Source organism: Pezoporus occidentalis, unplaced genomic scaffold (genome assembly GCF_034315485.1).
Source record: "Pezoporus occidentalis ecotype Australia unplaced genomic scaffold, CSIRO_AGI_Poc_V1 ctg94, whole genome shotgun sequence".
NCBI lineage: Eukaryota > Metazoa > Chordata > Aves > Psittaciformes > Psittacidae > Pezoporus > Pezoporus occidentalis.
In genome coordinates this window covers 1,555,029-1,569,100 of record NW_026916304.1, presented here as the reverse complement: position 1 = coordinate 1,569,100, position 14,072 = coordinate 1,555,029, and the positions used below count along the sequence as shown (strand labels likewise).

The 14,072-nt window shown below is 41.0% G+C and overlaps 1 protein-coding gene across 2 annotated transcripts in view; it reads right to left on the bottom strand.

The window, feature by feature from the left end:
• Positions 1-1,866: 1,866 nt before the first annotated feature.
• AGL (amylo-alpha-1, 6-glucosidase, 4-alpha-glucanotransferase) overlaps positions 1,867-14,072 on the bottom strand; it is a 38,890-nt gene continuing 26,684 nt past the window's right edge. For both annotated transcript variants that reach the window (XM_062606147.1, XM_062606146.1), the window contains exons 26-34: positions 12,988-13,213; positions 12,487-12,598; positions 12,014-12,149; positions 9,408-9,520; positions 7,875-8,086; positions 7,222-7,319; positions 6,491-6,578; positions 6,269-6,402; positions 1,867-4,889 (exon numbers count right to left, since the gene is read on the bottom strand). In XM_062606147.1, the coding sequence (XP_062462131.1) occupies positions 4,772-4,889; positions 6,269-6,402; positions 6,491-6,578; positions 7,222-7,319; positions 7,875-8,086; positions 9,408-9,520; positions 12,014-12,149; positions 12,487-12,598; positions 12,988-13,213 (1,237 nt within the window). In that variant the 3' untranslated portion in view covers positions 1,867-4,771. The remainder of the gene's footprint in view (positions 4,890-6,268; positions 6,403-6,490; positions 6,579-7,221; positions 7,320-7,874; positions 8,087-9,407; positions 9,521-12,013; positions 12,150-12,486; positions 12,599-12,987; positions 13,214-14,072) is intronic.

Sequence of the window (14,072 nt, the reverse complement as noted above, 5' to 3'; positions counted from 1 at the left end):
CCAGCATCATTTCTGCTCAGATTATTAGGCAAGGGGGAGCAGCAGCCTGTTGTTGAAAGGCTGCAGACAGCACAGATGTAGCACAATGAGAGAAAGATTTCTGGGGGAAGCAGATTAGGGAGCATTCCAGCATGAGACAAACACACCACCGGCCACAGGAGCATGCAAATGCCTACAGCAACTCAAGAGTCTACAACAGCACAGATGGCTTGTAGTGACCGATCACCAAGAACACAGTTCTCTTTCTGCACTGCTCTCAGGTTCGTTTCCAACCACCACAGATTCTGGAAAGTCCTAATTCTGCTCTGGAGTTTAACCCTGTGAGGAACAGTGATTTCTAAAACAAGCCACAAGAAGCTGCACCTTGGTCAAGGTCTCTACTTGCTGCTCCTGCTCTGCAATCAGCATCCCCTTTGTCCGTGTTCCGATGGGACCACTCCGCTTGGTGCACAACTCCAAAGTAAGGAGCCCCCGTTTTAATGCACAACTCTGAAGTAAGGAGCCCGTGTTTTAATGCACAACTCCGAAGGAGCCCGTTTTAATGCACACCTCCTAAGTAAGAAGCCCCTGTTCTAATGCACAGCTCCGAAGTTGGAAGCCACTACTTTAATTCAGCAAGCTACCACCCACAGGCAGCTCTCACTGGCGGCAGTAGCTCTGAGAGCTGAGCTCTCCCTCACGCTGCTACACTAATACGCCAGGCGTATAAGCCCCGAAGCACAGCAAAGCACACACTCATGGGCAAATCCCTTTTCCTTCTTACTGTTTAAAGCACAACCACAAGTTTTCTGTCAGCCAGGGCGAGTTTGACCGCCTCGGGCCGGGCGCGGGGCTCGCCGTGAAGAAGCGCTCGCTCCCCCGGGACGAGGCCGCACCGCCATGGCGCTGAGCGACCCCTCGCACCGCTGCACACGGGTCTCTCCTCACGACCCGGCTCTCTCTGCGCTGGCTGGACTGTGCTCTGGTACCGCCGCTGAGGCGCCGCTTCCCGCCCGCTGCGGGCTCAGGCGGCGGGCGCTGGGCGGGCTCCCGGGCCTCCCGTGAGGTACGGCTCGGGCCGCGGGTCAGCGGAGGAAGCCCTTCCTCAGGCCATGGGGTGAGCTGTCACTGGTGACCTACCACGAGGTCAGAGCTCAAGTGTCCCGGTTGGAGGTGTTTCCCAAATCGCTGCCTGTAGCCTCCCGGGGCGCTTTCAGCAGGAGCCTGGCCGCTCACCGCTAACACTTAATCCACTGACTCCCGTCTGGCTGCTGGAGGTGACAGGAAGCTCCAGGGCTGGCCGCTCGGAGGGTACCAGCTCCCTCCATCAGCAACTCAGCCGCTGGTCACTTCTCCATTTCCTTAACAGCTTTTCAACAACTGAGATTATTTTCTTGAAGGAAATGCTTGAGGACTAGAAAAACCCTGATTGTATAAAGCATGCCATGAAAAGGGGTAGGTGCAAACCCCATTATATCTGTCAGTCACCTGTGCAAGGCTGGAAAGTGAAATCCCTTCTCTGTAGCCGCAGGGATTTTGCACTGCATTAATAATTGTATATAGCACTTGGGCAGTATCCTTGAGGAATCTGCAGTACCATGGCTTCAAATCACACAATGACTTGTAGCCCGATCCCATTCTCCTGTTCAATCCCAGCTGGGACAGCCAACGTGGACACAAACCTAAGAATCTGTGTATAGGGCTTAAGTTAGATTTTGCTTTGTTTTCAAATGAGTTGATAAATGTTGTTAGCATTTACTAACATTTGACCTGAGAAGTTCATTGCCCCTCCAATGTGTGTAAAATGGGCAACAACTGAACAAGCAGCAACAATAATGTTTGGCTTTCTGTCCATCCCTCCCCCCAGTAACCACACAAAAAGGTTACTTTGTCTGAAAGAAAGAGTTTTATTTTGTGCATTTCAGAAATAAGTGAATAATGACATCTAAAATCAGGTGTTGCTGTGCTAGGCAGACACATGTAAAACCTGTCTTTCCATTTACATGACAACACGCAGCATGGAAGGATACCTGATTTCACCTGAATTCAAGTTAATAATCTCCGAGTAAATCAAGAGCTATTAACTACGAACACTGGAAACAGTCAAAATTATTTCAACTGAGAGGAAGAGAAGACGGATGTGTCATTACCATATAGATCAAGAAACACCAACTGGAACACATGGATTCACAGTTCTTATTGAGTTACTTAGCTTATTTCTAAAACACATTTTAGTGATTATAACTTTGCATTACTGAGTTTCTGAGTGTGTAATATAAATGATACTAATGAATGAAAATACAGTTCAGGATCAGTCAACATGTCAGCTATTTTTAGGTGATAATGGTTTAGGTATAGAGTTCATCTAGATGAATCCGAGCCCATGAGTGTTAGATGTAACACTGCTTTCTTCCCTCTTCATTTTTAAACTGTCTCAACACAGTGTTGAGTAGCTTTGTGATAAACACCACCACCCAAAAAATCCCCCAACAGTTACAACCTCAAATCTTACTTCTGTTGCTACTTAACAGCAAAGTCAATCACTAGGATACATATTTTTTCCTATTTAACTATGCTCAACAAACCAGTGCAGAAGCAACATTATAAATGGGCATGTTGAGAGGTTCCATAACACGCACTTTGGTGTACACAGTGGTGATTTAGCTTTAAAATTGTACTAGTGAATGGGAAAAAAAACCCTAGCAGTGACAAATATGCAGTCTCTATCACCAGTGCAGTTTGCAAAACAGTGGAAGGTCATCTGGAATAACATAGGAAGGCTTTGATGATTAATTTAACATTTCTTTTTCCAACACTGAGAGAGGGCTATTGCCAATGTACACAATTTAAAATATTTTTCAAAAGCCCTCAGTAGCTCTTCCAATTTTAAAATGGTTTCATCAAGTCAGGATGATTTTTCCTGCCATATTGTTCCTGCTTTCTAAGCCATAGGAGCTATAAAAACATACCTTCAAATAACAAATGAGAAAAAATAACGAGAAAAACAGTAAAAAGCTAGTGATACACCTCAACATCATCAAGAATTTTGGAAGGTTCAGTAAATGGTGAAAAATACTTTATACGCATCTTCCACAATACAAAAGTAAATCTGTGGCTGACCTTTCAGTAATGCTTTCAAACAAACGACATCTCTCGTGCACTGTGCTGAGAAATATAAGCTTTCCAACCCATGCACTGCAGCACTCAAACTGAGGTGTAATACAGGCCTTGCCTATTCAATTCAGAAGGGACTTCAAATGTTTCCTAGCCTTTCAAAGTCTAAATACAGCCACTTCTTACAATTCATCTACCTTCAGCCTGTTAACTGGCCCTTAAGTATATCTACCTGTAACACATCTCCCAGAACAAAACAGCACACTTGCACTGTACTTAGCGTATAGAAACTTTAAAATATGGATATAGTGAGAACTTGACATGTGTTATTAGTGCATTTTAATTACATCCCGTATCTATTTTTTCAGCTTGTGCTGTCTAACATTAAGAAATGCCATTAACAGTTTTGCTGTCCCTCCCTTGTGATGTAGGAAGTGTTGTCATCTTTGCTCTGTCTCCTTATTATACTAAGATGGAAAACTCACAGAATCACAGAATATCAACAGGGAGTTGAAAATTACCAGCTGCGCTCCTGTCAAACACCCTTCCATGTGGGAACACTGAAATGAACTCCCTTAGGGCCATACAGGCATCCAAATCTGGCAGAACATGGTTTACATCATGTTCACTGGTGCCATTCCCAAACAACAGTACATAGAGGTAGGATGCTTTTTCTTATTGGTGTAATTTCAAAAGGCCTAGAAACATTCTGTTCTCTGGTAGCCTACTGCTAAACTTTCTTCTCACTACTGTTGTGTTTCCACCTGCTTCAACAGAGCTAGGATCTTCCTAAGAATAAAGGGCCAAGGTGACTATACCACTTCCATAAATTAAGCAATTGAACACATTGACTTCTGTATCCTTGGCCTCCATCAACATGTGTTGTATGGGCACATACACGCTTCTTATGAATTCCCCATGGGGAAAGCCAGGTTTAAATGAAGGTTTCCTGCATGGCCCACAGTATTTTAAATAAATGGAAAAATGGAGCAGTGTGGGATATTGCCTTATTCTTGCTCAAGTTAACTTTCAAGGTAGTTTAGAAGTTTTGAAATTTTTTTATACAACTTAAAAGGTTGGTTTATTACAGCATTTGTAAATTTTATTTCTGGGGTTGCTTAACGGAGTGTTCAATTGAACACATAAAAAACATCCTGTAATATAGTTCGAGAGACAACAAGTTATGCCTTCATTAATGTATGGTGCCACATCACAAACCGTACAAAACTCAAAGGTGTACGTTAGTGTATGCCCCTTTAAGCATGCATTTGCAAAACAGCCATTTACTCTTTATGAGACAACAAAACCAGAGCTGTGCTACTCATTTTTAGCTCAGCAAAGAGCTCCCTTTGTTACATTAAGATTTTGATTCAAAAAGTCTAAAAAGAACAAAGCTACTTTTAAGTTTGTGCATATGCTTAAACTTGCTCCTGAAGTAAAAGTTTCTGCATTAAGTGTGCACTGCAGTTTTGTTTGATTGTCGTGGCCTGATTTTCAAATACACCACCCAAGCCCCACACAGTTAGAGGCAAGGGAGCTGCTGGCATTCAGCATCTTTGAAAGTCAGGACACAGCTTCACTGGTTCTGCAGAACAGGACATTTCCCTGCAGTATAAGCCAAGTGTTCATTTATGCCCAATAATAAGACCACAGAAGTTTGATCAAAATCAATGAACTTTTACAGGTCATAAAGAATTTCAAGGATAACCCCAATAGACCAGGCCTGACTTTCACAGCTGAAAGGGCAATACTGTCCATTTTCATTGGTCAACTCTGGAAGCCCTTTCCAGGATGATCTGATAAAAGAAAAAAAACAAACAAGTACTCTTGTTAGATTATACATTGAAATTACTAGAACATTTCAGTTTAAAATCATTCAGAAAGTTACCTAGTAGGGATTGAAAACCATGACTAAAGGTCTGTTGTCCTACAGGCAGTCTGTACTTTAATAACTGTGATGTAGTGATTTTTCCTGCAGCTGGGAATTGTGGTTTTTGCGGGTGCCTCTTCTTCAAAGTAGATTCTCTGCTACTAGTAATATCTGAACTTACACTGCTGTCATGCTGCTCCTCTTTGTCATTCAGGTAGTTATGCAGTTGGAAGAACAGGAATGATATCTGAGATAACTGAATGGTATCAAGCTACACTTGAAAGTGGATTATGGTGGATTATTTGGTACTACTATAAAACAAGACACTGGGACAAGACACTATGTAGTCCAAAAAGTTGCTTAACAAAACCCTTTTATCATGACCAGTTCTACTGAGTTACTTTTATGGATACAAATAAATGCATGTCTGAAGTACTGCAGAACAGATTGTATGGAAGAGATATCAAGGGCAAGATCTTTGTGTGTTTGTTTTCATTTGTCTCAAATCCTTAAGAATTAAAAATATAACAGAAAAAGGGAAAAAAAACAGTGCGGGGTTGGTGGTTTGGTTTGAGGGAGAAGTCAAAATGCAAAGGTAATTCTGCCCTCTCAAAATATCAAGAGTATTAAGATTCTGAAATACTAATTTCCTCATTTCTAACATAAGAAGTCCTAACTATGCTTTGCAGCAGCTTATCTGAAACACAAGTTTCACCTCAACATGAGGAAGAACTTCTTTATGTGAGGGTGTCAGAGCCCTGGCACAGGCTGCCCAGGGGGTTGTGGAGTCTTCCTCTCTGGAGCCATTTCAAACCCACCCAGATGCATTCCTGTGTGCCCTGCTCTAGGTGGCCCTGCCTTGGCAGGGGTTGGACTGGATGATCTCCAGAGGGCACTTCCAGCACCCATGGTTCTGTCTGATCTGCCCCAATTTTATCTGTCACTACCAGCCCCTTCATGATTTTGTTTTGCAAGTTGTTTGGAAATATGTTTTATTTTAAAAAACAACTCACCAACTTTTTTTTGTGAAATTAACTTTTTGTATGACACTAGATCCTAATTTTTAGATAAGGTTTATTTCACCCAGTCTTTACATGGGTGTTAGTAATTTTGCAGTCTCTAAGAAGCACTAGATCTCAGTTGTACTTAAAACCTGACTTGATATCGGCAATAGCACTTATAGCAGTGAACCTTCTATGTAGAAAACAGATGCTGTTGATATTACAGATGTGTATAGATGCAATTGGATAGTGGATATCAGTAGGCTGACTGAACACTTGGAATCTGTATTAGTTGGTGTCTTACCTTTCAAGGTGAACATAGTGTCGAGAAAGAACATTCTTAGTCATAACTACAGTTTTTGCATAGATCTCTGGACCAAGCAGCTTGGAAAAGTGCAATTTGGCACGAAGAAAATAGCCAATTGGCCACAGCCATTCCTAAGCAAAGAACAAACAGAGACAATTAGAGCTGTCAGTTTGAAATGGTAACAGCACTTCTTCTAAAGCTGAAGAAACTGGCTCTTACAGGTCCTTGGTGATAATTAAAACCTCTGGCTACATTATAGTTGTCGTTGTCAAGAGCATTATCATACACTCCACAGTAAACCATATCACTGCAAGGAAGAAAAAAGAAATTATACAAAGCCTTAAGAATAAAGATACATAAAAATGGAATGCAGAAGTAGCCCAAAAATTTGTTATATTTTTTTTACATTTAAGGATGGGTAACGTAGGGAGTTCTCTGCCAGGTTCTTTGTTTTGTGTGACAATGGAATTCCAAATACAGTTTAAACTTGTAGGAAAACAGTTAAAGTCTTGGAATGACTTCAGATTAATAATTTTACCCTTGTATGTTTAACTCAAACTGTAGCGCTGTTCACTGTATCATATGTAAGTATGTATCAAGATACAAGTTCAACACATCTCTTATGACACCAAATTTGACTAGCTTACTGTGTGGCATCCGAAACCACAGGTGACTCTCTACAGGAATAACATCAATTTCATGGGCTTTTAGAACATTAAAAGAATTGTTCTTGAAATATTTATTGGAGCCTTATTTCACAGGTATATACGAAATAAGAAATACTACCCCCATGTGTCAAATAATCACAACTGTCATGTTCTACAATGAACATTTATTTCTACAATACTTACTCTGGATCTAAGGTTAAGAAATAAGAAATACTACTCCCATGTGTCAAGTAATTCCCACTGTCACATTCTATAATGAACACTTATCTCTACTATACTTACTCTGGATCTAAGGTTTTCATGCCTAATGGACCAAGCAGCTTTTCCTCTGCTACCTGCAGAGCTTTCCAAGCTCTCTCAGGTGTGAATAACTCAGGGGCCTAATCAAATAATAAACATTTAGTGAGTAAACTCTATGCGTGCACACATGTAAGACTGCGCATACAAATGTAGAAGAACACAAAAAGCTCCAGTTTTATACTACTGAATCAACTTCTGGAACCTACAGGTCAGAGTAAGCAAGAAGACAGAAGACATCAATGCTTTCCGGCATTTAAAATAAGAATTAACTTGCCAAGTATTATTGCTGAAGCTCTTCACAAACCCGATAAAGACAAACAACCCATGGTTTTTAGCCAGTCTGACAGGAAAAGCAGCCTCCCAGATCTAACCTAAAGAGACATTCTGAATACAGCAAACACTCCAAATTCATCCTAGCTATACCCTGGACAGCAGGTTCATTTAGGCAAGTCTAGCCAAGGATGTATTTCTTAGGACATACTCCAAGATGGACCAATATTAAAAGCATGGAAAAGCTTTCAAAGTTATTCTAAGCAATATAATGCCAAGCAAATGGACCTTACCAGGCAAGCTTAGCTCAATAATAAAGAGAATTTCAAGTGCAAATGCTTCCCCCCCCACTGCTCCTCACTTACCACAACCATGGCTATTGTAAAGTTTGGTCTGAGTTGGTAATCACACCACGGACTTGAAGCTCCGTAGCTGTCCTTATAAATGCCACGTTTGTGAACGAGATTGGGATGTTTCTCATTAGGATCTGCTGGGTTCTCAGAGACAAAGAAGAGCCTTTCAAAGTGCTCTTGGATTTTTCTGTTCCATTCATCGTATGTGATGGTCTCCTCCCTTCCTGCAAGATGTTACATACAGGGGTTACTTTGTGAGAACAGCCACAGTGGTAACACCAGCAGTGTATGTATGTGTGTGTCTGGTTTTTAGTGTTTTGCTTACTGAAGTTTTACATAAGATATCCTAACACAAGAGAGGTGATAGTAGCATTGCAAGGAGTTACTATCTAGAAGTTGAATTCTACTGCAGATGAACTCCGACACATGCACAACTTTTTTACGCAGCTAGCTAGAGCAAACAGTGTGGGGTACTGTGATCTACAGTAAATAGTACATTAACTTTAAAATCTATACTTAACAGTGCAGCATGGTAACATGTCAGCTCTTTTATAGTCCTTGGTATACATATTCTTGCTCTTTTGGACACTTCAAAGACAGTCTCAAAACATTAGGATAAGCAGCACTTAAAAGCTTTCTTTTCATATATTTTCTATATAGTTTTAAAATAAATTCAACAGCAGAGGAATGAAATTTAAACCCAGTTACATGAGCTTAGAAAAAACAGGGAATGTCCACAAATCAAACTGAATGTAAAGAAGCTGCTTACAACTCTGGGACAAAAAAGGTAAGGCAACTCCTATAAATAATATTTCTACATCTACAGATTATAACATTGCTGTGCACTGAAATCTAAGTTGTCTTGCTCTGGCTGTGTATTTGAAGAAATCCTGAGATGACAGGTAAGTTCATGACCTAAGAATCTGTCGTGTCTAGGACTGACAGGAAAACACAGTCATGTTTTCTAAAAGAACCAGTAAGCTAACTGCTGTCCAATATTCTCCTTCACTGAAGGGTAAGAAAGCTTTACAGGGCATGTATATTCACTTGGGCTAGGTAAGCTCAAAGTAACTCTGTAACAGAGCAGCATCCCTCTGAAACATATGGGACAGCTAAAGATATTGATGTAAAAATTCAGAGGAAATGGTGTTCTGTGTTGTGAATATTGGGACAGAAAGAGTGTCTTGGACATTTTACTTGGCATCCTTGTAAAGAGTGATGCAGTCATCGTAACATACACTAATCCCATCACTTGCATCCATTTTGAGAAATGTTATGAGACTCCAAGATTCCTTTGGAACCCACACCTTGATATATGGAATAAAATACTTGAAATAGAGCAGACTGTCAACTCAATCATTTTTCTTTTTTTAGTAACAAAAGATAGTAAATCATACAAGTTTCTTTCCCAAGTTTTTCCCCCTTTTTCCCTTACGCCTTCCCGAGTAGTCTGATAATCATCCCTGATGCTATATGGCCATGACTGCACCATTCTGGTTATTTTGATACTCCAGTAAGGCAAGTATGAGATGTGCTTGTTTTTACCGTGTCTTTTTACAGTGACTCCATGGAATGGAAACACATTTTTCCCAGATAATTCCAGCAACCAGCGAACAGCCGACTTGCACAAGCCAACAATTTCCACAGCAGAGCCATCTCTAAAGTAATGATACAAAAAAGGGCAAGAATTACTTTAATAGCCTCTCAAAGCAATAGGTAACTGAAAAAAATATATCCGTATCTTATTTAGACACTTCATTTTCCCCGATTCTTCTGCTATTCCCCCATTTCTCCTATGTGAGCATCCCAAAGTTCTACAGTATTGCAGTATTACGCGGATTGCAGTGATTTGTGAATAACAGCTCCATCATCACCACTACTCATCATTTCCTAAACTGCAGTCAGACCTTTCCCACCTATGAAATAAGAACTGAAAATGAGGAGTTCTTAGACACTCCAGTCTCTCCTTGCAAGGCAGCTACTCCATCCCTTTGAGCCTTCACTGCCCTTCTCCATACCACCTTTATCATGCCCTTCCTGAGAGCAGCACTACAAGGAACACTCAAGATAACAAGTGTATCTCTCAGGTACAAAGTTCCACCAAGAGGCAGAATAATGCCCTCTGTCTTGTTCTAAAAACCTTTACTGATGACACCCAGTGTTACTGGGTTTTATCAGCTTTTTTGGCTGCTGCTCAACACTAAGACATGATTTCAGAAAGCCAGCAATTGATTTCCATCCTGTGTGGTAGCTCAGTTCTGACAGCACTGTATAGGCATGGTTTAGACTATTTTTGCCCTAAATGCAAACTTCATCTTAACTTCATCCACACTGAAGCTTATCTGCCACTTTAAAGAATGCTCAGTTTTATGTGGCACTTTTGAGTTTCATGAAGGGCCAAAAATAAAAGACCCAGGCTGGGTCAATTTACTTTTGTTTAGATCAGTAGGATTCTAACCGATGAAGAAACTATGGAGGAAAGGGTGGAAAACAGGTGAGGTTTTCTACCAGCTAAGAACAAGGAAACAAGCTTGATTGCAAACTGCCCAAGAGATACTTTTTTTTTTTTATCATATCCAGCTAATTTGAACAGATTTAAGATAATTTCATACCAGTGACTAAGAACACGCGGTTAAGAACATGAAAAAAACGGATCATCCTCAAGCAAGTTGGTCCTCTGCTGTTAAAACTGTGTTCAACACATTGCTTCTCTGCTTATCTTAATGCACTTTGGTAACTTGGGTAATGCTTCTACTGTATTAGATTACTCAAGTAAAAAATGAAGAATTAAAATAAGCACTAAATGCACTTCTTGGACTTGCCTTTTTTGTCAGATGATATTCAAATAATCACCATGTGCATAGATCTCGTATTGTATTGAATTTTACTGCCTGCTTGATGCAAAATTTCTCTCCAGCAGCATCACTGATTTAGCCTCTTTAGGGGCGGTTCCCTCAATATCCCCCAGTTCTCAATTCAATTGCCTAACTTGTCTTCCAATTCTCACCCACAGATGGCAATAGTACAGCATCAGTTTCAGATCCAAAGTCAAGCAAGGATGCCTGCAGCAGTTTGTGAACACAGAATTAAGAGCTTGTTTTTAACATGTTTCCTCCCAACTTCAAGAATTTAGATAGAATCATAGAATCCAATACTGGTTTGGATTGGAAATAACCCCCCTGCCACGGGTCTTGAACATTGCCAGGGATGGGGCAGCCACAGCTTCTCTGGACACCCTGTGCCAGCACCTCAGCACCCTCACAGGGAAGAGCTTCTGCCTTAGATCTAACCTGAACTTCCCCTGTTTCAGTCTGATTCCATCACCCCTTGTCCTATCGCTGCAGTCCCTGATGAATGTGTCCCGCTTTAACTGCATAGTTACCGTTTGGCCACTAACTTTTTGTAACTGTGCTTGGTAAGCCACATGCTCTGTCAGTTGACTGCTATGTGCTCTTTCATAACTTTGAAACCATCACCCCTCGTCCTGTTGCTACAGTCCCTGATGAAGAGCCCCTTCATCACATGGTAGGTATTTTTGAATTGTAAATAGCAAGTACTCAAACGATACAATTATCAACAGGTATCTCTTCTAGTATGCCTAAATAACAAAATACTGCTAATACTACTTGTACACAGTTTTTCCTAAACTACATTTTATTACTTGAATTCCAAAACCAACTCTTAGCAGGGAGCGAAGACCATGCTAGAAGCTGAGAGCTGCATCTGCTAAGAACACACCTTTCATTTTACTTCAAATGAACAAAAAAAGAAAAAAAAGCATTAACATTTTAGTAGGCACAAACTGTTAGAATATTTGAGAGATCACCTCTCAGATGTGTTAATGGAAGGCACAGTAGGCCTCGAGCTGTGCCAGCGGAGGAACAATTCCTTCCCCACAGGGTGCTCAGGCATTGGAACAGGCTGCCCAGGGCAGTGCTGGAGTCACCATCCCTGCAAGTGCTCACACACTGTGGAGACGAGGCCCTCGGTGCCATGGATTAGTGGTGGCCTTGGCAGTGCTGGGAATGGTTGGACTGGATGAGCTTAAAGGTCTTGTCCAACCCAGTGTATCCTATGATTCTGCAGGAGAATTGAAGTTTAAAACTCCCCTCCATTCAAAGATCCTCCCCTTCCCAGCCTGGATTTCACACCTTGGAGTAGCTGGAATTCCTTTGTTGCGAGCTCTGTCGCTCTCTCCCATTTTATCCATCCAAGTGCCACAATTGAAACGGTTCCCTCCAAAGACAAAGCCAGTTTCATGGTCAACCCCTGCAGTTACATTAAAACCTGCCAAGAAAGAGTATCACATGTGAAGTCATTTTTTTAAGCAAAACAAACTGCCAACTTCTCCCCTCTTCCCCACGCCAAACCTTCTAAATAAACCAACCCCCCCTCCAAACAACAGATCTGAGGTGGGTTTCTGAAGCAACTTTAACTTAAGTCAAGATGTATTTAAGAATAACTTGTACCACAACATGTAACAGTTGCTGATAATAAATGTATTTAAATAAATATAGTTTTAGTTGCATTAAACATTATTAGTTTTTCAGAAACATACTCAAGACCTAAACAAACATAAGCCATAACCAGCACCTTTTAAATTGTATAGCAAGTGTTCTGTTACCTTCATCTCTCATATTTTGATCTATCTGTGGACCGGCATTCCTTTCGCGGAAATTTATGCCTTCCATGTGTCGTTGCATTGCTTCCTGTATTACTTCATAGAGTGGCTGATCCTAGATGGATTGCATGTTTGGATGATACGTGAAAGGCAAGATGAAAAATGAGCAGAAAGGCTGTATCTAATGTGCAAACAAGTAGCAATTCTTAGCCTCTAGTTTGAGGCTTGAAAACCCCCATCTATTATTTTCAGTAGCATCTTTGTCAATGGCAATACATTGCATACAAATTTTAATACTTTAACTTTCCAAGGCAAAAAGCAAAGAACAAATTTAGAAGCTCATGGAATTTTTTCTCTCCATCCTACTCCCCACACTTGTCTAATCGCATGATGCAGGTGAAGCAAGAAGTGCCTAAAATATGGAATTCAAATTTCACCATAAACACAAGATTTAACACAACTATACATTCCTAATGAAATACTTAAATCAGAAGGGATCTTTACCACAGTGCCCGCACGCTGAGGAGAAGAGTCATCTGTTGGATACATCCGAGAAACAGGACACCTGAGAATGTCTAATCCATTTGGCACAATTGTACAGTAGTCCTGGATACACTGAAGCCACCACCATACAGCATCTCTACAGTTGTACCTCGCATGTGTCCCCTGGCCAAGCAGATTGGGAATGAGACCATGTCTTAAAGTCCCACCAAATGCTAAAATGATGTTTCTACAACAAAACAAAAACACAGTCTTGACTAAGTTACTTTCAAGACCCTTACTGCACTGAGTACTAAGTACAAAGCATACAAGTTTTTAGCAAGGTGGGTCAAGGAGACACACAGGATCTCAAAGAGAGATGCCAGAAGTTTGCTGGTGAAAGCTACAAGTTATTTCATTTGGCATTACTTCTTCTATAATAAAACCTCTATTCTCTATCAATTCCCCAACATGCATGCATTCGAGTCAGTCTGTGTAAAACATACAACATCTGCTGATATGACAAAGCTAGTTTGCTTTTTCATAGCTAACACTATAGAGCCCATATCCAAATCCCACCAAGGTCACAGGGAAGGATTTTATTGACATTGTTTACCCTGGAATTCATTCTGATGGGGGTCTGGGGTGGAAGGGGGATGGGAGGGCAGGAGTAGATCAGAATTTCCTATTAAGATACAAAGAGGTGATGGCAACTGAAGTTATGAGGAGTTTCATTTGAGAACCCTTGCACATACCTTGTATAAAACATGAATTCCATCTAGCTTTAGAAGGGAATATAAACATACTAGTAGACTGCAGATCTTACTGCATGAGAAAGGTAATAGTTATCATAGAATCCCAGACTGGTTTGGGTTGGAAAGGACCTTAAAGCTCATCCAGTTCCAACCCCCTGCCATGGGCAGGGACATCTCACACCAGACCATGTTGCCCAAGGCTCTGTCCAACCTGGCCTTGAACACTGGCAGGGATGGAGCATTTACCACTCCTGTGGGCAGCCTGTGCCAAATGTACAACAGCATGAACAAATACCAACTTAAACCAATCAGTTTAAGCCAATATTTATGTCTGCATCATGTGGCAATCTCTGT